This window comes from Haliotis cracherodii, unplaced genomic scaffold (assembly GCF_022045235.1).
Source record: "Haliotis cracherodii isolate W230 unplaced genomic scaffold, xgHalCrac1.p SCAF_15, whole genome shotgun sequence".
Lineage (NCBI taxonomy): Eukaryota > Metazoa > Mollusca > Gastropoda > Lepetellida > Haliotidae > Haliotis > Haliotis cracherodii.
Genome location: NW_027266270.1, coordinates 12,589,969 through 12,616,017, shown reverse-complemented (window position 1 = coordinate 12,616,017; position 26,049 = coordinate 12,589,969). Strand labels below are relative to the sequence as shown.

General features: G+C 39.1%; 2 protein-coding genes across 2 annotated transcripts in view; one reads left to right on the top strand and one right to left on the bottom strand.

Annotated features, from left to right (window-relative positions):
• The window catches only part of LOC139461524 (mediator of RNA polymerase II transcription subunit 25-like), a 48,179-nt gene extending 28,399 nt beyond the window's left edge, over nt 1-19,780 (bottom strand). The window contains exons 1-11 of the mRNA XM_071243006.1: nt 19,472-19,780; nt 18,342-18,387; nt 12,006-12,130; nt 10,362-10,460; nt 9,347-9,467; nt 7,980-8,045; nt 7,341-7,431; nt 6,353-6,418; nt 5,963-6,052; nt 4,927-5,426; nt 411-444 (exon numbers count right to left, since the gene is read on the bottom strand). Coding sequence (XP_071099107.1) covers nt 411-444; nt 4,927-5,426; nt 5,963-6,052; nt 6,353-6,418; nt 7,341-7,431; nt 7,980-8,045; nt 9,347-9,467; nt 10,362-10,460; nt 12,006-12,130; nt 18,342-18,387; nt 19,472-19,596 — 1,363 coding nt within the window. The 5' untranslated portion in view covers nt 19,597-19,780. The remainder of the gene's footprint in view (nt 1-410; nt 445-4,926; nt 5,427-5,962; nt 6,053-6,352; nt 6,419-7,340; nt 7,432-7,979; nt 8,046-9,346; nt 9,468-10,361; nt 10,461-12,005; nt 12,131-18,341; nt 18,388-19,471) is intronic.
• A 3,260-nt stretch (nt 19,781-23,040) lies between these two features.
• LOC139462294 (NADH-cytochrome b5 reductase 3-like) overlaps nt 23,041-26,049 on the top strand; it is a 30,444-nt gene continuing 27,435 nt past the window's right edge. Inside the window, exon 1 of the mRNA XM_071243919.1 lies at nt 23,041-23,080. Within this exon, the coding sequence (XP_071100020.1) occupies nt 23,054-23,080 (27 nt within the window). The 5' untranslated portion in view covers nt 23,041-23,053. The remainder of the gene's footprint in view (nt 23,081-26,049) is intronic.

Here is a 26,049-nt window from a genome sequence, read left to right as displayed (position 1 = left end):
GTGATTGATACTATGAGCAATGCCTGTGTCATCCAGGTACAATGGCACACAATAATCAAGTCGCCAAGCCTGACCATGAAGTCGCCTCCTTCCATAAGCATAAATTGTTGCGGACCTAGTTTAACTCGAGTGAGTGAGTATGGTTTTACGCCGCTTTTTAGCAATGTTCCAGCAATATCACAGAGGGGGACACAAGAAATGGGCTTCACACATTGTACCCATGTCAGGAATCGAAACCCGGGTCTTCGGCGTGACTAGGGAACGCTTTAACCACTAGGCTACCCGACCGCCCCTAGCTTAACTCAAAATCCCCAAAGGGGCTTCAACAGCTGTCCCAGCTGTTTGCCAGCCATCAGCTTACTTTGCCTCCAGTCTTCCCCAGCCTATGACCAATAATGGAATTCACTTACTGATGAACATGGGGTTTGTCTCTTGCTTCACAGTCTGAAACAAACAAATGAAAGGTCAAAACATGGAAGGATGCATATATATGGACAATATTTTTTTACAATTGTTCGTTTAAATCAAGAAAAAAGTATAATGAAAGAATTCCAATTGAATGGTGAAATAAAAATCTTTACATTCAGTTTTAAGAATGACAAATAGAGATGAAATACTTCGGATTACATAGCATTAGATTACAAGTTACCATGGTTACCCGTTCATTATTATTACACTTAGCATTTGAACACATCAATTAAATTAACACATTTATTTTCATTAATAATGATATATATAAATGCTGAAACAACAAAAACACCAGAGTCACAATTCACCTGACATTGATGAGGAAAACACTTAACGAGGTGAAACAAAGTCACAACCACAACACAAGTGTGACTACAAGAGGAGGAGGAGGAGGGGGCTGGGGCTGATACATCAAAGCTGTGAATAAGTACCTAGATGCTGGCCGGACTTTGTTGACATATAAGCGTCATTAAAAAGAACCACAATCAGTATTTGTTTTTCATACAAATGTTATATTTGGAATAACACTTTCTTAGTAAAGTACAGATTCTCGTACTTTTTGGGGTTGAGTCCCGTCCGGGATTCGAACCCACACTTGCTAGAGTGAGGCACCTAATTGCCAACACACAAAGTCAGCGATCTAACCCACTCAGCCACCGAGGCTTCCACAAAAAATGAAAGTCTGACAACTGGTAGTCTAGATCACGTACTTTGAGTACCCCTCTGACAAGTGTAAATTGGCATGGCTCCCATGGCCGAAAGCTATGAATACACAATGCCATTGTTTTTCGTTGTCTAACATCCACCCCAACAACATTCAGATGAGGGCGTCCTGTAAATAATTGCATCTGGACCAGACAATCCAGTGACTCGATCTATGCCATCGGGTTACGGTTACATGTAATCTACCAGTCACCAAGTCAGATCAACTGATCCATTAAATCGCCTGATACAGTAACACTGTCATTGTCTCCAATACTAATAAAGCTGGTATGGATCAGTTCATACTGTCAGTCAAGTGCATTTTGATGAATATTTCGGAATGTAATATAATGTGTCTTCGGCATGACGAGCCAACACTTAAATCACTGGGCTGCTCCGTCGCAACCTCACTCCACTCCACCTATCTCAATTCAGATAAAAACTTCCACTACATTAAGGCCAAAAAATAATAATCTTGGTTCTCAGCCACTGCATCATCATCATAAAGTTTGATTCATTTTAATTTCCATTTTAAAAAAAAAATAATCCCAAAATATTCAACAGTAGTATCAATACTGTATTTCAGTATTTTACTCATCAAGGAATACATTTATGTAGGGAGGCCCTTACACAGGTTGATTGTACACCACTGTTAGGTTACATACTAGAAAAACCCACCAAAAACCACCACCTGCACTATAATTTCAAAGGTCATGGCCTGAGAACCAATTATTATATTTTTTAAAGCCTAACATGTCTAAAGTCAATCTGTTATCTTTCTGTTCTCATCTCAAATAACCATGTTGACACACATCATGAAAATAAAACAAAAGAAAACTTAAATAAATTAGTATAAAAAACATACACATATAACCTCTTGGCAGTAGGAACTTTTTACTAAGATTATGCACTACTGTAACAGAGTTTTTAATTTGTGAAATAAAAATATGAAAATTGTGATGCGATTATCAGTAGAGTGGGGAGAGGTAGATGAACAGGAAGAATACTTTTAACTACATGCAAGATACGCAACCTAAGAACACACAACACATCACAATGTCAGAACAGAACAGTCAGACCTGTCAACCTCCTAGTTCAATGCACAAAACAAAGCTTTTACCAGAGCTGATACGACCAGAAACACAAACATCACGAAGGTACATGATCAAAATACTGGCTTTTCTGCCATGGACAACATATATTGTTAGAAGTTTTCAGATTATCAAACAAAAGGAATTTCATCTTACAAAAATTAATCAAACCTCAAGCCAAATTAGACGAACAGTGTGTCCTGTTTCTTTTGATATTGGTTTTGCCTGAGTGATTTGGGTATGTTCTTTTTCAAAATATTTCAATTATATCATAGAGTGCGATTTTAATATGGAAGTAGAACACTGTTATTTTACCTTCTAACTACGAAAGGTATGTATTTTATAAACAAACATAACATAGGCCATGGGCAGTTTTATATTTTACCAATAAATACTCAGTATTAACATGCTTAAACAGTAAACATATTACAATTATTACAAATATTACGCAAGACCTGGTGTTCTGAATACCTGTTGATTTAAAACACTGAGTACAATGGAATGCATTGAATGTGCTTTCACCACAACCACACGCACAGTACAATCATCTACACACTAGGCAGGTAGACAGGTCTGTTTCCACGGTAACAAGGGTTATACCCAGGCAGCTCTACACAGCATGAGAGAACCGAAGTTGGTAACGTGGCCTTGTGTTTGTTGTGTCTTAGGCTCCCTCTGCATAGCAAATACTGGACTTCCTCCGTGACTATGTGACAAGGTTTCAGGTTAGATTTACACCTTCAAATATCTGAGGTTGGTGAAGCATAATTACTGAAAATTCTTAACAAGAGAATAATGTAGGTATGTTCAGAGTCTATCTACAGAGTTCTCAAGTGTTGGATGAAAAGACTCAATACAGAGCTAACATAAATAGACTTTTAGATTTTCATCCCTATCTGCCTAGCTCACAACCAAGCACCCCCACCTCACTACCAAACACCAAAACTCACTACCCAACACCCAAACTCACTACCCAACACCCACCTCACTACCAAACACCCACCTCACTACCCAACACCCACCTCACTACCAAACATCCCCACCTCACTACCCAATACCCACCTCACTACCAAGCACCCCCACATCACTACCAAACATCCACTTCACTACCAAACACCCACCGCACTACCAAACACCCACCTCACTACCAAACACCCACCGCACTAACAAGCACCCACCTCACTACCAAACATCCACCTCACTAACAAACACCCACCTCAATAACAAACACCTGACTCACTACCAAACGCCCAGCTCACTACCAAACGCCCAGCTCACTACCAAACACCCACCTCACTACCAAGCACCCCAACCTCACTACCAAACATCCACCTCACTACCAAACATCCACCTCACTAACAAAAACCCACCTCACTACCAAACATCCACCTCACTACCAAACATCCACCTCACTACCAAACATCCACTTCACTACCAAACATCCACTTCACTACCAAACATCCACCTCACTAACAAACATCCACCTCACTACCAAACATCCACCTCACTAACAAACACCCACCTCACTAACAAACACCTGACTCACTACCAAACGCCCGGCTCACTACCAAACGCCCACCTCACTACCAAGCACCCCCACCTCACTAACAAACACCCACCTCACTACAAAACATCCACCTCACTAACAAAAACCCACCTCACTGCCAAACACCACCACCTCACTACCGAACACCCACCTCACTACCAAGCACCACCACCTCACTACCGAACACCCACCTCACTACCAAACACCCGCCTCACTACCAAACACCAAAAAACTCACTACCAAACATCAGCCTCACTACCAAACACCAAAAAACTCACTACCAAGCACCCCACCTCACTACCAAGTACCCCCACCTCACTACCAAACATCCACCTCACTACCAAACACCCAACCTCACTACCAAGCACCCCCACCTCACTACCAAACATCCACCTCACTACCAAACACCCAACCTCACTACCAAGCACCCCCACCTCACTACCAAACACCCACCTCACTACCAAGCACCCACCTCACTACCAAACACTCACCTCACTACCAAACACCCAAACTCACACCCAAACACCCACCTCACTACCAAACACCAAAACTCACTACCAAGCACCCCCACCTCACTACCAAACACCCACCTCACTACCAAACACCCGCCTCACTACCAAACACCCCCAGTTCACCACCAAACACCAGCCTCACATTCCACTGTGAAAATTGCTGTTGGTATATCTAATTCCTAACCATGTTGACTGTCACATTATTACAGGAAGACTATTTTCTGCCAAGTTCTATACCGCGTAACTTACACCATGTGTAAAATCACGATTAAAAAAGGACAACAAAACATCATCACAATCAGGTGATGTGAAAAGAGATTTTTTCAAAATGTTTCCCGAACTCTGTACATAGAACTCTGGGCCCTGTTCTACAAAGCGATCCTTGTGCTGAGACGATTGTAGTTCCTATACTCCAACAACTTGCAACAGTCTCAGTGCTAAGACTGCTTTGTGAAACTGGCCTCGGGTGAAAAGAACCATCATTTGTTAAGAAAATCAGGACATATAACTGTCACCAAAAGATCATATGAACAGATAGAATTTGGATCGGGGATTTCGTTTTTCCTATTTTCAAGTAAATTCGGTAACTGCTCTCGCGTGTGTATACCTGTATTGCCTGGGTACCGGGCACATTGATTATCTGCCCCTGCTGTGAGAGGAACACAGGGCGCACCTGCTGACTGGACTGCTGGTTCATGATCATAGTGTTTGCCATGGTAACCATGGTGTTCTGAGGTTGCTGCCCTGCAGGCGACATGGCCATCTTGGGCTGCTGGTTGGGCTGGTTGACCTGTCGGATCTGACCCATGGGGGGCCCCATGCCCATCTGATTGGTCTGCTGAACCTGGGGATTGTTGAGCCCGCCCGACCCTGGGGTCTGTATGGACTGTTGTTGCTGTTGCTGCTGCTGTTGCTGCTGCTGCTGTTGTTGTTGTTGCTGCTGCTGTTGTTGTTGTTGCTGCTGCTGTTGTTGTTGTTGCTGCTGTTGTTGTTGTTGCTGTTGCTGAGGAGATGGCTGAGATGTGACAGCTTGGTTTAAGTTCTGGGGATTCAAAGGAGACAAGGCTGGCTGTTGTGGTGAGGGCTGTTGTGTTATATTCTGCAAGCCTGTTTCAAACAAACATATTTTATTAGTTGAACATGCAATCAGTACAAGGCTCCAGGTGTTTTGAGCATAATTAGTATTTACTCTTCCATGGTATATGAGAATATCTCCAAGCTTAAAAAAACCCAAAAGAATTGGTTCTCAGACAATAACTTTTGAAAATATAGTGTGGGCAAGTGGCGGTTCTTCATTTTTTTGCTTGTTTAAACTAGTATGTAACCAAATAAACAGTTGTGTACCATCAACCTGGGAAAGGGCGTCCCTACATTAACAAGCATACAAACTCCTATTGCCGCCAGGACCATAACACAAGATGCGCAGTACAAGTACTTTACAAATACAGTACGTTACAAGCTGTAGAGTAGTGCGCATGTAAAGGGAAGTAACTGCTTGCTGTATGGGAACACATTGTTTTCAGGTATTAGGATCTTTTTGGACAAAATTTAATATGGAAATAAAAAACGAAACATGCAGCAGACTTTAAGATGCCTGAGAACCAAGACTATTAATTTTTAGACCAAGGAAAATTATATCTTGCCTGTAGTAGCTTGTGGAACCTTGAACTGACCATCAGTGGTGGTAGCAGGTGCAGGGGAGTTAACTCTGCCACCACTTGTTCCTGTAGAACCTGGCAAACAAAAGATGTCATTAAAAGCAAAAAAAGGAGTCATTGAAAGCAAACAAAGATGTCCGTACATTTAAATTCAACTGAGAAATAAACATAGTGATAAACTGAATTCAAACTATATTCAGTTACATAAAGTTTGATATTAACAGGACCATAACACAAAAATGTATTTCTATTTTCCAACCAAAGATCACTTATTTAAATGTTGATAGATCTTCTTGACTTTCTACTTCCACACTTCCAAAGAACCTGAGAATACCTCCTTGAAAGAAGCAAGGTGAACAAGGGAGATAACTCTACCTAGGGACGATTTTATAAGCTCACTGGTCTGTTTCTCCTCTTCAAGGCTTGGACTGTGGGACCTCTCTGAAACCATGGCAACACATAACTATTTAAGTACGATTTAGAAAAATAACAACCACATCTCACTTGATTAATTCATTGTGGTCACTTCAATACAAGGAACGCTAGCTGCAGGGAGTACCTTTGACTCCTTAAAGTTCCTAGGGCTTCAGGGTCGGTCGGGTAGCCTAGTGGTTAAAGCGTTAGCTTGTCACGCCGAAGACCCGGGTTCAATTCCCGACATGGGTACAATGTGTGACCCCCATTTCTGGTGTCCCCGGCCGTGATATTGCTGGAATATTGCTAAAAGCAGCGTAAAACCATACTCACTCACTCACTCCTAATGTTTAAAAGTTAGATCGTAAACATAAAACGTTATTTCGCTTGAGTGAGACTTCATGATGACGGCGCCCAGCGAGCGCTCGTGTTCGATGTCATCAAACCTGTTACTGACAAGTAAGGTTCTGTGTGATGGTACCTGTATATGTGACAGAAGTGAGGTAGGATGCTGGGAATGACTGTTAGACGTTGGTCTGGTTCAGAGTGCTGCTGTGTGCGCATAAACATGTCTGTTATCGAACACAACCAAATAAACAACATTGCCACAAGATATCATAGTGAGTGAGTGAGTATGGTTTTACGCCGCTTTGAGTAATATTCCAGCAATATCACGGCGGGGGACACCAGAAATGGGCTTCACACATTGTACCCATGTCGGGAATCGAACCCGGGTGTTCGGCGTGACGAGCGAACGCTTTAACCACTAGGCTACCCGACCGCCCCCAAGATATCATAGTGTCAACACTGGGCATTATTCAGCATGCAGCTGATGTTTAAACTGTATAGTCATAATAATATGGGGAGGCAAATCACGAGCCGTCCAACACTGATCGACAGTGGGTAATCGTGAGGCCGTGGAGGGTTTCAGCCAGCTGGTGCCACCTACCCTGAAGCTGGAAGCCGTGCAGCAGCACCATGTGACGTGGGTCCACCGTGTAGTCTTTAGTTGGGTTGTATGGGCTTTCAGTGGTGCACGACTGGAATATTTAGAATTGTTGTCAGTTACCATGGTTACATGTAGAATAAAGAGTGAATGATTGAGTGAGCCTGAAACAGTAGAGGTGTATCATAGCAGACAGAAAACAAATAATAAAACCATTTAACTTTAGCTGCATGGGATAGACCCACACCATTAGGCCACAACACAAAACGCAAAATGATCTTGCTTTGGGCAACTCCCCTGATCTTGCAAAATAGTTTGGATGAGAAAAAAACTCCCCACTTACTTACTCCTCTTCAAGTAATAGTTGTGATGAACAAAACCAAAATACTCGTAACGGTGGCCTTGAGATTCAATGACACACAATCGGTCAACTAGCTACAGCATATGCAGATTGGGGGGGTGAGAAGGTTGAGAAGAATCAGGGCAGGGGTGGTGCATGGTTATGCAACCTATTTCATGAAGCAAACAAATTCATGTTCAAACTCGAATAAGACTTAATCAACATCTTGAAGAGTAACTGAAATTCTCACAGCTGTTTTATTCAACTAGAAGTTCAGCATGCATAAGTGTTACAACACTCACCTCTTCATACAGTCTCTGTAATGCTGGAATTTTTCTTGGTGAGATGATGGAGAGATATATTCCTCTCTGAAAGCAGAATGACAGCTGAACCTGATTCTGTCTGACAGTGAGTAATATGATGTAAAACAACAAGATGACTCAAATCTGAATCACTCAGAATTGTCTCCCCTCATAACAATTATCTCCCTTGTCATATAATCATGAATTTGAACACACACTAACATGGCTGAGATAAAGATTATTTTCAATTGTAACTACGATATCCACACAACCATTATGTGCAAAAGGTGTTTCTGAATTATGTCAAAAAAAGAAAGAAACAACTCAAAGATTGTTAATGAAACTGCAGTTAAAACTTATGGCTAAAACAATATTCCAGCTCTCAAGTATCAAAAGTTAAGCAGAAGCTTGATACAATTCATTTCTGGTTTACAACAGCAAATGCTTCAATACCTAAATACAGACACTGTCAGATTTTCATTCAATGTTCTATGGATTTATCTGTTATTCACATATTATAAAATGGGGCAGCAAAAAATTGTTTATTATAAGCACGAATAGTAGCACATAAACTCTAAAATCAACATGATAAAATAGGGTGCAACAGAAAATGAACAATGAACTGAAAAACTAATGGCCTTGGAATATGAGATAATGTCTTTGAAAGACAATTCAAAGAGTTACTTCCCTTCCCACATCAATCTTTTTAAAAGGTTATCAGTTTTTACATGTTATGGAGTGAGTCAGTAAGTGGGTGAGTTGGTTTTAACGCCCCTTTGAACAGTATTCCAGTTATATAAGCGCATCAGCTTAATGTGAAGAAAACCCAAAGTGATGCAGGTCTCTGACGTTCACCACAAACAGTAATGAAATTTGTTAACCGGCTTGAGCAACATGGTTGATGGTCCACATTTGGTACATATTTGTCATATCATGTTTTACAGGTCCATGAGCCAAATAATGAGTAAATACCTTGTATATAATCCACACAGATCTGTTAACAAAGTGCACATAATCTTTAAATACCCAGTTTGATGACATAACGCCCAAGAAAGCACAAAACACAACGAAAAGTGGTTTAGTGTGGTACATGAAGCGGAGAGGTATGGAGTGTGTTCGAAAAACTTTGTAAAAGTGTAAAAGTAAGGGTTAGTCAGGCACATCTTTCAGAATGTTTTACATGCACTTGGTGCATGTGTACATCGATATCAGGTTGCACTTTTCAATAATAGGTGGCACTGGTGCATGTTTTATATAATTAAATCGAGCCCTGCAAGTGGTGATTGGGTCCAGGGTACTTATCTTACAGAACGGAGATATAATACCGTTGATAAGCAAGGATGGTGACAGTAAGTGATGGTGTGTACCTTGCCAAGCATGCTGGCCAGCTGTTCACTGTAGTATCCGGAGTAGTCCTGACTCTCCTGGCTCTGCAGGTGGTATGGAGGCGAGTTGCACACCAGCACACAGTGCCGCTCCGACGGAATGCTGAAACAACAACCACATACTGTAAACCAGGAAAGTAATGTGTAACCAAATCAATGCAAGTGTCAGGGCCCCGTTCCACGAAGCGATCTTAGCGCTATGACTGTCATAAGTCTATGTTAAAGTATGGGGGTTATTTGTAAGACTGTACATCACGCTCAGGTACTTGTATGACCCGCATCTAAACTGGGAGGAACATGAAGCAAAAAGACGTCGGAACTGAATGATGATTTATTCGTAGCTAGCCAAAGGTAAATCGTGAAGACGTCACTCCCGCTGCTGGGGCACATGATGTATGGTGTAATAGCGCTTGCACATTGGCGCTCACATCATGTTAACAAACATAACACAACAGTTACGATCATTTTAGCCCTACAGTCGCTTTGTGGCACGGGGCCCTGGTCTGAAATGAATCAAGAAATTAAGGTGAGTAGCCTTGCCTTGAACTATACTTTTATGACTAACATTGAGTGAGTGAGTGAGTGAGTGAGTGAGTGAGTGAGTGAGTGAGTGAGTGAGTGAGTGAGGCTTAACGCCACTTTTAACAGTATTCCAGTTATATCACAGCGTGTCAGCTTAATGTGGTGAAACCCACGAGCATGGGTATGGTGCTGACAAACCAAGAAACATAATCGGGGCGAACTGGGATTTGAACCGTCGTAAGAGGCGACTAACGGGATCAGGTGGTCAGACTCGCTGACTTGGTTGATGCATGTCATTGTATCCAAATTGTGTGGACCGATGCTCATGTCAATCACTGGATTGTCGATTATTTACAGACCGTCGTCACATAACTGGAATATTGTTGAGTGCAGCGTTAAACAAACAAACTTAACATTTTATCAATAAAGCTGAACTAAACAATTTTTGATTCAATATCAACAACCATAGACTTACCTGTGGTTTCTGGTTGCCTTGATTTCATCAAATACTTGTAATGCTGTGCTCAAGCCCTCGGCAATGTGACTGTACGACTGGGCCTCACCCCCAATAAACCTGAAACAAACATACTTCAGCCTTTCAAGCCAGTCCAATACCATGAACACAATAACATAAACATTACAAAGAGTCAAATTGACTCTAGCAGGTGTCAGAAATTCTTTTCCACATCATATAACACAGCTCCAGATTGATGTTAACACCATAAGATAAGTGACCAATTGCCAGGTAACCTGTGCAAATATTTGACCAGGTATCAGAATTACAAGGACAGAGGGAGCCATATTGATCAGCAAAAACAGTGCTCCAGATAGATGACACATCGGCAAATCATACGGATGAAAACTAGTCAAATTCTGACTGATTGTAAATAACAACCGTATTCATGGATGAAAAATATTTAATATTCCCTCATGATTATTTGTTACCATACCATGTCTGTTTATTCTCATAAACAATTATAAACGTTCTAGGAAACATCATTAAACTTCTGTTTACCGTATCGGACAATAATTTCCGCTTTAACGGGAATACGTCGTTACGTGTCATTAAATGGATTTCCTCCCAATCCTGCATTTTAATTGGTTTATAACAAAAGTAGAATTCTCTAGTTTTGGGTAAGTTTACGTTAGTTTGGCACCAAAATCTGAATGTACACGAGAAGGTCTTCGAATGACGACTGCACAATATCATATCAGACACTGTCAAGTCTACAAGCGAGCAATGCCGTACTTTCAAAAGTATGTCTGGTACTTGTCAGTTCTGATAATGACAAGTAGTGTTCTCTTATGGTTGGACAATTATCTGGAGCACTGAGTAATGGATGATCATTTACTTATTTCAGGGCACAAGGACCTCGTCTCCCTGGCAACCTGAAGCACTATCATTATACATTAGTGTAATTTCTTGAGTATAATGTGCATCCCCTACAAGGAGATCCACAATTTTGGAGAAAAAACAGTTTGGCACACTATGAGCAGTAAAAACTACACAGTATCCCTGCATGTGAACGAACAGGTGATAACAAACTTGATAAAGAAAATGTGAAATTTGAGATCATACTTAGACATGATGATTTTACCATTTATTTTGTATTTCTCTTTATTCTTGACATTGTTTTATGTATGTATTTTCTCATAAACTAAGTCGGAAATAGCATATCAGCTGTACCCACATCCTCACCCAGATTTACCGGTGATTCAGTTAAAAAATGCCAATAATATAATGAAAAAGAATTTTCAAGCAATGATCGGAAAAATTCGAAACCATTATATTTTACCATATTTATTCAGCGTTTGGAAATTGGCACTAGTCCTATAGTCCTTACCAAACTGCCCAATAGTAAAGGTATCCTAAGGACTAGTAGAAATTGGCCCTTTTTAAGGGTTTTGCTATATGTTATCATTATAAGGACTAGTGGACAAAAACTGTTAGTTTCTAACCCTGTTAAAATTATTAGTAGTATTACACATTTTGACCATGTTAACAGTTGTTGAAATAAATTGAAAACCATTTCTTAATTTAGAAAATAATAAATCACATTATCATTATCAATTAATAATGCACTTGGAGAAAGGATGCCAATGATGGCCTGGTGCTCACTCAGTTTCGTCAAGGCAGGAGAGGAACTTGTGTGTGCTTGTCGTAGGGTATTCACAGGACGCAGCAGGGCTTGGTGAGATGTCCCCGGAATGGAAGGTGACCAGATCGAACAATGTGCAACTAAACTGTAATAAAACATAAAACTAAATATTACAAAATAAAAATAGCATCAACTAGGACTACCTATATCATTGTATAGGTTGGTTGGTTGGTTTGTTGTTTAACGCCACACTCAGCAATATTCCAGCTATATGATGGTGGTCTGTCAATAATCGAGTCTGGACCAGACATTCCAGTGATTGATATCATGAGCATCAATCCACGCAATTGGGATCGATGACATGCATCAACCAAGTCAGCGAGCCTGACCACCCGATCCCGTTAGTCGCCTCTTACGACAAGCATAGTCACCTTTTACGGCAAGCATGGGTTGCTGACGACCTATTCTACCCCGGCATCTTCACGGGTCCATTGTATAGGGGTAGCCCTGTGGGCATGGTAAGGGTTCCGGGATGGAATTGGTCTCCAACAACTTATGCTGGTCTTAAGAGGAGACATTTTTATTGATGGAAGGTCAGGCTTGTCTTGGATCATTGCTGATAATTTTAATCATAAGACTGGTCCCGACTCAATTCACTGTTAAAGGCAAATGTCTAGATTATTGCTAAAGTCTTTAACAATATAAAATTTTGAAAGAACAAGCAGCTACATTTAATTTGATAAGGAGCACCAGTAACGTAGGGGATCCAGAACCTGAACCTGTGGAAAATCTAGACTTGCTTTGTTTAAACCTACAGCATTACAGTAAGAGCTGTGCGGAATGGAAAATGATACAGTTCAGGGACTGTGAGAGAGACTAAAAAATGTCATGTAGCTGGACTTATGTTTAGTGCGGCATTAAACAAACAAATGTGGACAGACTGGAGATAATAGAAGAGTTTGCCACTAACGTGGCTATATCCCCCGGCCCTGTTGCAGAATTTATGACATAATTAAATCTAAACAAACCCTAACCTTTTTTAACCTAGGTGGAACATGTCATGGAAATTGTAAACATGGTAAAAAAAGAAGTGTTTGGAACCTAAGTACATCTAAATAAAAATTTCTAAATAGCAAAAAGCACCAGTTCAGCATGTACCAGGCAGACCTGCAAAGTTTCATGAAAAAATATTGAACGATTTATGAGTTATGCTCCGGAAACGAACCCTACCCTCACAGAACCTAAGTCCATCTTGTTGCCATTGAAATGTAAAAAAAAATTAAAAAATAAAAATTCTAAAGAGCAAAAGGCACCAGTTCAGCATGTACTTGACAGACCTGCAAAATTTCATGAAAAAATATTGAACTGTTTCTGAGTTATGCTCCATAAACGAAACGTGACCGACGGAGCCTGTTTCTACTCTGCTGGGTAGGGTAACAGAGAGTATTTTAGAACTGAAGTGTGTATCCTGTATCTGTTATTATCCCCCGCCCATCATAGTTGGCGGGGGATAATAACAGATACAGGATACACACTTCAGTTCTAAAATACTCTCTGTTACCCTACCCAGCAGAGTGAGAGCTAATGCAGACTTACGCTGCAGTCACCAATATTTTAGTTTCCAGTGTTCCCATTTACCGGTAATTTATCATTTATCATGGTAATTATCAGTTTTCCGTTTTTTAAAATTAGGCTTGGACCGGTAATTAATAAAGTACCTTATAAATCTTTGTTGTTGAACAAAACATTAGCGATATTCATATAAGTTTAGTTTTCGAACCATCAGGGTTTCTCCTTGTTGATTGTTTTTGTGAAAATAAATAACATTTTGCTTTGCTTTGAGGTTGAATATATATTTGTAGGAAAGAAAAAAAAAGAGAAAATTGTGACTGAACACTATGTTGTGCTGCATGCATTAAAACCAGGCAATTTTCATACATTTTTTTAATTGTTTAAAGTTGGGACTGACAAAAATAAAGGAGGGGGGAGGGGGCGAGGGGGGGGCTGGTAATTTGCAAGTTGCAAGTCCACTAGGACTGGCTGTTTCAAAAGCCAGCGGGAACACTGGTTTCATCACCATGACCATGGTAACTTTAACAATGGTAAATATCAAGTGGCAAGGGAAATGACTTGACGTTTACGAGAACAATGATTGTTAGGTGCTTAACTTTATTTTCATTGTACATGTAATTCATGTACTATGTAGCATTTAAGCAATACCTTAAAATGTCTAGGACTAGGAGCCGACACTATTTTAAAAAAACAGACAAATGAATCAAAACAATCTTATTATTCAGCATCCTCAGATTATTACCTAGTCATAACCATTAATAACTTTGATCTATTTATTTGATGCCACACTCATCAATATTACAGCTATATGACAGCAGCACAAATATAAAATAAAAACAATCTGAACCAGACAATCCAGTGATATGAGCAACTTTCCATGCCATTCGGACACGATGACACATAATCAACCAAGCCTGACCACCCGATCCATTCAGCATTGTTTATATGCCTCTAACAACCAGCATAGGTTCCCGAGGATGAATTCTCACCACCTAGTCATTCCCACTGTTGTTTGATCTTGGCCTATCTTGGTCATCTGTGCCGATTGTATCACCATTTCAGCATGTATAGGGGTATTTAATGGTTTGTGTAGCCAACCTAGAGTGAGTGAGTGAATGAGTATGATTTTACGCCACTTTTAGCAATATTCCAGCAATGTCACGGCAGGGGACACCAGAAATGGGCTTCACACATTGTACAAATTCAATGTTGTACCCATTTCGGGAATTGAACCCGGGTCTTCAGGGTGACGAGCAAACGCTTTAACCACTAGGCTAACCGACCCCCCCCCTTCCTAACCTAGAGCATTAGCATGCAGAAAAAGTAGCAGTATTTCAGTTGTCCACAGACCATATTGACGTGTTGAACATTACAAACACAAATCATAGAACTGCTCTTGATCATATGTTGATTCCAGAATTTTAAAAATCCGCCTTGTTACCCCGTTACTTTTCTAAGGATTTACAAAATAAAGTTAGGTTCGAAGAGTTAGCATGGCTAGCAATGGTTAAGAAAAGTATGAATTGTAATGTTTGAAGGTAACCATTGGTAACATGTCTACTTGTCAACAACCCACAATCAACGTTAATTAACAGCCCTAGTAATTATTGAATATGGGTTGTTCACAAGTAGGCATGTTACCAATGGTTACCATGGTTACCTAAGTACCTTCAAACATTACAATTCATACTTTTCTTAGCCATTTCTAGCCATGCTAACTCTTCACTCGCATATTCGATGAATCGAACCATATACTCTCATGAATTGAACTTTTTATTCATGGTCACTAGAATCGAATATGTACGATTTTTCGGTAAAGAGCGTTTTTTAACTCGTCAGTTATTTATCTAAGCGAGATAAGCAAAATGGAATATAAACAAACCAGCAGTAGTGTAACTTGTGTCAGTTTGTCAAGGCCCCTAATGGTACTGTCATCCCAAACATGAGGCTACAGTATAAGCGTCACTGTTGCAATGTATTGCTTGTTTGCTTCACAAGAAATATCACAGAAATGTTTCAACCTAAGCAATTACAATACGTACATTTACGTACATTTTTAATAAACTCAAGTTTTTCCCCCATGCAAAGACAATACCAGCTGATTACCGTGAGCATGTAACACCGGAAGTAACTTGTTATTGTATTCGTGAATAAATATTCGTATTTGTTACCCTATATTCATGATACGTATCATACTCGCCTCATTGTGTATTCGTTGCAGCCCTAATAATTTCCATTATTTGAGTGTATTATGGGAGGTAGCTATATTAGTTCCTGTTCTATTTATAGCTTATCACGATCTCACAAACTGACAAGTATCAATGCTATCATAGTTATCAGTTAATCCTTACAGCCCTAATTGCATCCCTTGGGCACACCAGAAACCTATGATTGTGGGATTGAATAATGGTTCGCCCCAATTATATTTCTAGGCTTCTCAGCACTATACATGCTATACCCATGCTCATGGACTTCATCAAAATGGTAAATGTATGAGACCTGCATCACTTCGGGCTATGCTCTCACAATAAGTTGATATAACTGGGATACTGTTCAAAGCGGTGTGAAACCCAACTCACTCACTCACTCAGCATCAATGATACTGTTTGCTTAACATGATATCTGCTATATCAGCTGGGTTATTTTACAATGTATTCATGTTGGCATATCTGCCAAAAGTGCAAAGTTTGGGTGTGAAATCAGGTTTTCAGGAAGCAATGAGTGAGTGAGAAAGGTTTTATGATGCTTTTCAGCAATATTCCAGCAATATCACGGCGGGGATGCCAGAAATGGGCTTTACACATTCATGGGAATCAAACACTGTTCTTCACCGTGATGAGCGAACGCTTTAACCACTAGGCTACCCTCACCGCCCTCAGGAAGCAATGTCTGCAGGAACTAACTCACATATTTATTCGCATGAACCTATTATGTGGCATTTCCTGCATCACTTTTCCAAAGTTACTCATCTTCATAATCATGATGATGTGATCTGGTTTGTTATTAATGTCAGGAATCCACTTTGCTGATCCAGTGGTTTTGATAGAGGCAAATGGCTCTGGACATTTTCATAAGTTTATCAACTTTTGAACATGTTTAATGGACACAGCTACAGATAAGAAGCGTATTTGCGTAAAATACCCCCCTTAAAATATTTAAAACCCAATTACTTTCAATTAACTTTCGTACAGAAACGCATGCATTAAATGAAAAACTCAAATGTACAAAACAGTGTAAATACCCAATGAAGATTTTTCAGCATGTGTACATTGGACCTGATTTCCGAAACACAATTACAACCTAATTTACTTTCAGAGTCAAGCCTATATATTTAGAACATTATTTCATATTTCACTAATTTTGGCAAAAACCCAATTAAGTGATGAATAGATGAGTGAAAAGATATTGGTTACCCAATGAATAGATTCCTGGGTAGAATAGGTCTTCAGCAACCCATGCTTGCCGTAAAAGGCGACTAATGGGATCGGGGTGGTCAGGCTCGCTGACTTGGTGGATGCATGTCATCGATCCCAATAGCGTGGATCGATGCTCATGACATTAATCACTTGATTGTCTGGTCCAGACACGATAACTTATAGGCCGCCATTATATAGCTGGAATATTGCTGAGTGCAGCGTTAAACAACAAACCAAACAACCAACCAACCAATGGTAATCACCCAATAAAAATACAAACCCTGGAGCAAAAACTCAATTGCTCAAAAAGTTATCTGGAGCTCTGAATGGACATTCTACATCAATAATATATATATGGAGATTTGGGTGGACAATAAATCAATGTTCTGGAAGAAAAAACATTCTGAGACCATGTCATAGCGTTAGAAATTGGCACTAGTCCTATAGTCCCTGCCAAACTGCCCAATAGTTAAGGTATCATAAGGACTAGTAGAAATTGGCCCTTTTTAAGGGTTTTGCTATATGTTATCATTATAAGGACTAGTGGACGAAAACTGTTAGTTTCTACTGCTGTGTCATCAAAAGAAGAAATAAGTAGGTCTGCACGATACCACCGGTATACAGGAATACTGCAATAGGTATTCTGGTATTATGGGTAAAACAATACAAGTTTTGTTTTTACTTATACCTTTTAACCTAAAATATACACAGAAATTCATTAACAAGTGATGTTTCCCTTCGGAATTTATTGACAAAACAGCAGAAATGCTGAAGTGATATTTTCTCACATTGGGATCAGTATGAATAATCAATGTTACTCACAATCTAGACTAACATTTAGTCTCTGAAATCTTATATTACACAATATCCTTCTTGACTCTAAAAATAAAAAAAAATTCCCTATGCTGATTTCAGATGTGGAATAGATCTAGCTTGAGCTGGCTAGACTTGCTTTTGTATGCATTTCTAGATTGATTTATTTTTCATAAAATAAATATATTCCACGGTCATGGTGCAGGACTACTCAGAATCCAATACAGTTTCTGGGCCATCACACAGCCCCAGAAACTAGTGTCGCCTTTCTCGATTTTGCTAATAACAATAGAGTGAGTGAGTGAGAGAGTATGGTTTTACGCCGCTTTTAGCAACATTCCAGCAATATCACGGTGGGGCACACCAGAAATGGGCTTCACACATTGTATCCATGTCGGGAATCGAACCCGGGTCTTCGGCATGATGAGTGAACGCTTTTAACCACTAGGATACCCGACCGCCCCTAATAACAACAGAAGTAAAACAAGCTGTAATCACCATGATCACATGTATGCTATCTACCATGCGCTACAGAAAGATAGATTCATAACTTACATCATTGCCGTAGTCAGTTGGATCAGGTGGACCTCCATTGAAGTATCTGAAAACGGTATGTGGAACAATACTTTTTTGTTTGATATAAATAATTAAACTAGTTGGTAAACATACTTAAAATCATTGACCATGTTTACCAGTGTTAGAAGTTGGCACTAGTCCTGCAGTCCTTACCAAACTGCCCAATAGTAAAGGTATCTTAGGACTAGAAGAAATTGGCCCATTTTAAAGGTTTTGCTATATGTTATCATTATAAGGACTGGTGGACAAAAACTGTTAGTTTCTAACCCTGTTTACAGGATGAAACAAAATAATAATGCAAGACAAACAATCCAATCAATCTTATGTTTACACAGTGTATTCCATACAAAAACATGTTTCATTCAACATACGTGTTACATTTGATCTCAAACATTCCTTTTCTCAGCATAAGCATCTCAAGAATTAAAGCAGCCAGCATATCATGAAAACATCAGATAAGAAATATAAAGGATTTTTTTTCAAATCAATGAATTCAAAGCTGTGGTTTCAATTCCTGGAACTGAACAGAGTTTAAAACGCTTCTTTATAAGATAACCTAAACTAGTTAGTAAAGGCCAAGATTCTGCCGAGTAATCATGGCAATGGGCTTATAACCATGGACTCATATTTATGGGTTTTTTCCACCATGTTCTTAAAAAAAAAAATATTCAAATTTAGATACGTTAGAAAACATTACACCTCATATAATTTAAAACATACTTCAATAACGGCAAAACATAGCAAACATGGCAAAAGATTAACATGGCAAATCTTATGTTTATTTTTGGAACACTTAAACTAACGAAGCAAAGAGAGATTGGTCCATGTAATTACGTATGTCATAATTATGTCAGGATATTTCAATGCTTTACGTCACCATTTGAGACAAGGACAGTCAGCTGTATTTCAATTGATGGCACGCGTCAAGAAATGGCAAGATTTAATTGATCTAGAGGCAAAACAAGCACCTGTCCACTGTGACATTTAGACTTATAAGGATCGACCGTGACATGATGTTGACATTTGATCTCTATAGATCTATATCGACACGAGCTTTCGTGATCAGCGATCAATTAATTATAGAAAACAAATCCAAACTTTATACTTACTCCAAAGTAGGCACAATATACGATGATTTTAAGGTTTCCAAATATGCAGCTAAATTTGCTGTCTTTTCCACCACAAACACCACATCGTACACAGGAGGAATAGGGGTATCCGCCGCGATCACCATTGTACAAAACTTACACTGACAAAAGAAACTTAAACAAAATATCAATCAAGAAAAAATGGAATAAGTACTGTAGCACTATGACTGAATCATATTCTGTACATTTCATCCGCTTTTCGATAGACTACAGTCAAATATTATTGATCGCTTTCCATATGGCGGAAGTCAGCTTGTTCACGACTCGAGTACTTCGCCATGACAAAATAGTTCTAAATTGCATAGCTTTTCGGAAACATTCAAACTTTCTGACAATTGAAGTAGTAATCAATTACGAAAAATGTCTATAGTCTACCATTGGTGAACTTTATTTTCGGATTAAATGGATTATCAATAAAATACTGATTTGGGGTAGTAATACAAAAGGGAGACGACTCGCGAGAAGATATATTTATAGACCCAATGAATTTCATTGGGATTTTACTGCATGCACACATGTATACATACGTCACACTCCGAAGCTTCCTTGTCCTTAAGAGACAACCAATGCGATACACTGTGTGTATCACGTGAAACACATGTATGTTAACAATGAAAGATTGAGGAATATAGATCTGGAGCTGCTATCCCTTTTTATTTATTTTTTTGAAAGGAATCAAAACGATACTGGTATCACGGGGACTTAGATAACTCTCACTTTAAATGTACAGAGTGAAATGACCAGAGGGAATGAATGTTTTTTTACGCCGCAATCAGCACTATTACAGCTATATATCACCTTGATCACAGTGATTGAGTGGGGTGTGTGTGAGATTAACTTGCGGCCTGAGCATGATTATATGTAAGGATAAGAATTTATGGATGAACAACTTCTTTATTACAATTAAGAGCGACGTTTCGGTTCAAACAGGTGATATACATTACTTACTTACTTCATTACTTTGGAGATTTAACGTGCGCTTTCCGACTGATGCGTATTTCGCACTCGGCGTGATATACAGAGTGTGGTTGACAAGTATATGGACAAGTAGGAGGCAATGTTTATACAGTAGAATAGGTTTATGGGATCAGCCATAATGATTGTGGATCAGCCATAATCCTATTGTTTATATTACTTGCTTCATCCTTTGTTTATGTCTCTGACTTCACCGATGATTATCATCACTACCCTTGTGTGTACATAACAGGCTTCCCTACTCTCCTGTATAAACATTGCCTTCTACTTGTACATATTCTTGTCAACCCCATCGGCACCTATTCCAAATCTCAAAATTCCAAAATTCTATATGAGCAACCCCTAAAGCCTCCTCTTGGGTTGCACACACCACGTTCGCCCCTTTCGGAAATACGCATCGGTCGGAAAGCGCAAGTTAATTCTCCAAAGTAAGTAAGTAAGTAAGTACCACACTCTGTAAATCAATTGCTTGATAACGGTGTTAGAATCTACACCGAAACGTCGCTCTTAATTGTAATAAAGAAGTTGTTCATCCATAAATTCTTATCCCTACTTAGTGCTCCAACTTCTAAATGCCTTTCAAAGAAGTTATGAATTTATGACTAATTTATAAGCGAATGTTGGGAGGGGGTGGCGTTGTCGGCAAAATTGCCAGTTCTATTTTTAAAAATACTTTTTAATATGAATTTTAACACTAATAAGGGGGACTAGTCATTCCTTATAGTGGTTTTGGGGTTGGGGGCCAGCAACATATACTTAATAATGATAAAGTCCAAGAAAACATCTCACCCCTCCCGTCCAAACCCCAACCTCACTATTTGCATGTTGATGGGGTGTGACAAATGGTGTGTGTGTGTGTATAAATAAAGGAATTGAGCCTGTGTTTGTAGAAATCAAATGACAGTTTTAGGTTTTCCGTAATTATTCTGCGTTTGCCATCTCCCACGTCCCGGAATTTTCATTCCGATGTGAAATAATAACACGTTTTCTTATCTCAGTTGTCCCCGCCGCTGCGGAAATTTATGCCCCGATGTGATAAAACAAGTACTCCTACCATTGCGCACTCATAAAAAAAAACGATCAGCTTGATGTTTCTTAGCTATATTAAATAATATAAATACGTTTTCGAAACAAAACAACTCGATCTAGTTCATAAATTAATTTAAAAACTGGTACCAAGTGTTTTAAACTTTAAAATGTCTTCAAATAAGTTACACAATTTGTGAAAAACAGATTGTTTGGGGGATATTTTCGCCTACCCGCGCTCTCTTCTGGACGAGGATGGAGATGAGAAACACATAAAACAATATGGCTGTGTTTTGTGTTTGTTGTTCAATGCCGCACTCGGCAGTAGTCCAGCTATATGACTGTGGTCTGTAAATAATCTGGACCAGAAAATCCCGTAATTGACATCATGAGCATCGATCTACGCAGTAGGGATACGATGACATGCGTTAACCAAGTCAGCGAGCCTGACCTCCCGATCCCGTTAGTCGCCTATTACAAGCATGGGTCGCTGTTCAAAGGCCAAAATGTTCATAGGGGCTTCTAGATATGTGCATATATTGTCCTTATCACTGGAGGCTAATCACCTTAACGTTAAAAAACCCCAAAACAGTTAGTTTGTTTGTAGAAGTGATTACCTATTTAAGTCTCTATTTTAAGTTGTAGATGAATGTGTGATTTTAAGACCTATATCGCTTAACGAGTTTTAATTAACTAGGTAGTATATATTATGAACGAAAGTAATTAATTACACATCCGTGCATGGCCATAGTATTGTGATGTTATTAAAGCATATTCTGTGTTTCATGTTTACTATCTGAATATACTATCATGTTTTTATTTCCCCATATCCAAACTAACTGAAATAAAAAAACCTTGACAACATTTAAATATGGGAGAAGGGAGAAAACTTACAGAGAAAGAGGGGGTCGCCAAAATGTATGACAACTATATGGGGAGGGGGCTGAAACTATAACAGTTCTATTTTTTTCAAATGAAAAAAGTTATAAATTTTTGACATTATTTTTGAACTGGTAATTTATTATTAAAACAAACTGACACTTATAGTCCCAATCCCTCCTCCTCCCCTCCTATAATAATTAAATGCTTAATTAACCTAACCTACCTGCACATGCAAGCCAAAGTCAATTAATGCATTGTCAGACCTAATTAACAAGTTTGATTAAAGATCTTGCTGAAAAAACACTGTGTTTGTCTTCTAACTCAATTTAGAAGATGTATATAAACAAACACATTGCGGACGAAGATTCATATGGAACGGCTGGAACAATATTAGACAACGTCCAGAGTGATTTTGGTGTGTAAGATATCTGAAAGGGACACCAGATCGCTGAACCTATAGTCATGAATGCCGTTCTAGTCTCTTCCACAGCTGATGAGTTGTACCACGCGGGTATACAGCATGGCGCCATGTAAGTGTTTATTACATACGTCCCACATGGCAAAATAGCTCATTCGAATTTTCCCGCCTTCAATTTCTATCGATTTTGAAATGCCCTTTGCGTCGCTCTTCTACGTTTGAAGAACATTTTAATCGCAAACATGGCGTCAGACAGCAGCGAGTTATTGGTAGGTCCGATATTTTCTGAATATTGTCTTCCGCCGCACACGAAATGCATGCGGACTTGTATTGCCAGTATTGGTTTTGTGTCTGACATTTGTAGGACCGGTTGTCACATTTCATTAGCTATGATAATTCTTCTTTTTTTTGTTGTTGCAAAGTTCTCACGGTAGATGAACTCTGTACTTCGTTGTCGATCGGGTGAGCTATTAGGCCAATAAGATAGTCGTGTGATTCACTGATTGTACTGCGATATATGAGAAACATGTGCTACAATGTACTAATCTTTCAGTTATCCTACAGGTGTAATAAATAGATTTTATTCAACATTTATTTAAAAAGAATAATATGTGCATTATTGAATGCCGTTCAGTGATCATATCATTTTCAATATATGTAATTTTTCCGTGTTTCCAATTTCGAAAACAAACTAAAACTGTTGCCGTGTTGGCACCATTGATATAGTGTGAGGTGGTTGAAAGAGACTTGTTCTGTCAACAGTGCAACCTTAAGCATAAAAAATGTGTTTGATAAATTGTTTTATAAATGTGTTTTGTTTAAAGAAACAAGAACAAATTAGGAATTGATTTGTAGAAAAATTAGTTGTATTTAATGTTAATTCTTTTGGAGTCCTTCATAGTTTGAATTGGTTTGATGGCTTTGAATATTTGAGTTGTCTGCATAGATTCATTGAGATAAAGATATTTAAGCATTGTCAAGTATTTTTAGTCACTCCTCTATGACCTGCCCCAGTGCAGAGAGAACCCTAAACTAAAACTTAGCGGTCAAATTTTGTAAATTTTGCAACCAAATCGCGGAATACAGTGGGGAGTGTTATTTATTATCAAAACATCCTACTCACTGTGGGTGCATTATTTCGGCCAAGGATGGAAACTAATTTATCCATCAATGATCCGTATGTGGTTACGAAAGATCCAGGTTAGAATTGGTCTTCAGCAAACCATGCTTCTCGTACTGATTGACGAACAGGATTGGGTTGTCAAGCTTACTTGGTGGATGCATGTCGTCGTATCCCAATTGCGTAGCTCAATGTCAATCACTGGATTATTTACAGACTGCCTTCATATAGCTGTAATCATGGTAATATTGCAGCGTCAAACAACAAAGTTTACAAAAGTTATGATTCAGCTTAATTTATAGCACTAAAACAAGACAATATTATAATATACATGTATTCTGTTATCACATAGGATTGTTTTTTTTTCAGGGGTGTCATGATACACCTAAATGTTGATACATATGATATCACAATACTTATTTTGTTTTATTTTTTGCATGATCTGCAGTTTGGCCAAGGTAAACAGAGGTTCCCGCTCTCTACCAGTTTATGTCTTACTCACATGAGGGGTAGCCTAGTGGTTTAAGCGTTCGCTCATCACGCCAAAGACCCAGGTTCGATTCCACATATGGGTACAATGTGTGAAGCCCATTTCTGGTGTCCCCGGCATGATATTGCTGGAATAGTGCTTAAAGTGGCGTAACACCATACTCACTCACTCATTTAGTCACATGACGATATAAGCGAGGCTCGTTTTAATAGTATTATGCAAACAGATTAAGCATCTTGTTTCATGGTGGAGGTAAGATAACACAAGCGAGGGCAGTTATTGCAAAACATCATAAACAGTACAGAAAATCTATACATTATTGACATATGAACTGACTCATGGTGAGATGTATTGTATGATGTAGCAGGTGTAGAGGTGCAATGCTGAGATACATTCTTAATCGTTACACTCCAATAAAGATTGTCTCAAATGTTTCTGCTGCAAAGGGTTGGCAGGTGTTTTATTGTCATCCTTGTATCGCTGCAGAAAAAATAATTGAGTATCGTATCGCTGCATGAAGACTCATGATGCACCAGTGCACAGATGTATCGTTTCACCCTTGGCTGTTTTACATTGTTTCATTGAAAGCAATGTTAAAATACTAAATTTAAGAAATGCTAAACAATTGCCTGCCAAGGGGACTTAGATAAATTCCTGTAATCTGTGATCCATGTCATAATAACCCAAATGTTAAAAGTTTAAGAAATTTATGGTCCCCAGTATGTCAGCAAGCCTCAAGGACCCAGGTTCTAAGGTTTTAACACAGCTAAGGCTGCTAGTTTCTTAGGCTTCTTCAGTCCCTACAGGTTTTGTACACATCACTTAGTGTATGAAGTTGAATAAACTATCATTAGATGCTTAGTTTGCACAGGCCATTGCTTCACGTGAATTTATTGATTTTGCTTTTAATATGTCACTCCCACTGAACACTTAGGGAGGAGGTCGCCAGGGTCTGCACTGCAATGCACAGCTGTTTGGTCTGTTGTGCATAATACCCTTTTGTAGTCTGACATGGTCATGGTGATCTGGGATAGGCTTGAATAATTTGATTGGTACAAAGTAGGTTGGCACACAATCGGCGAGGTTGTTGTAACCACCTGATCCTCTATTTAGATGGTTCTTCAGAAAAGACGGAACATGTTTACAGGAATGTGAAGTTCTTATTAAACTAATTAAATAGTATGCCCTTTTACAGTCAAACAATGCTCGCTCTCTCTCTCTCTCTCTCTCTCTCTCTCTCTCTCTCTCTCTCTCTCTCTCTCTCTCTCTCTCTCAGCATTAAGGGACCAAAACAAGAACTGGTCGGCTCTGAGTCAGTATACTCTCTCTCTCTCTTTCTCTCTCAGCATTAAGGGACCAAAACAAGGACTGGTCGGCTCTGAGTCAGTATAATACTGTGTCTGAGTGGGGTATTCATGTTTAACTGTTGCATGGTATCTCAGTGGGCTAGCACTATAAAATTGGCCTTAGTCTGGACTAGTACAAGCAAGCACACACACGCACATACACATGCAGGTCACTATAAACCCTATTTCACAACCTATAAATACAAACAACAGGTATTTCTATATATGGAGAGGGTTGTTTGTTTTTGAAAAGGTAATAAGTTTGTTTCAGTCAGAACTTGG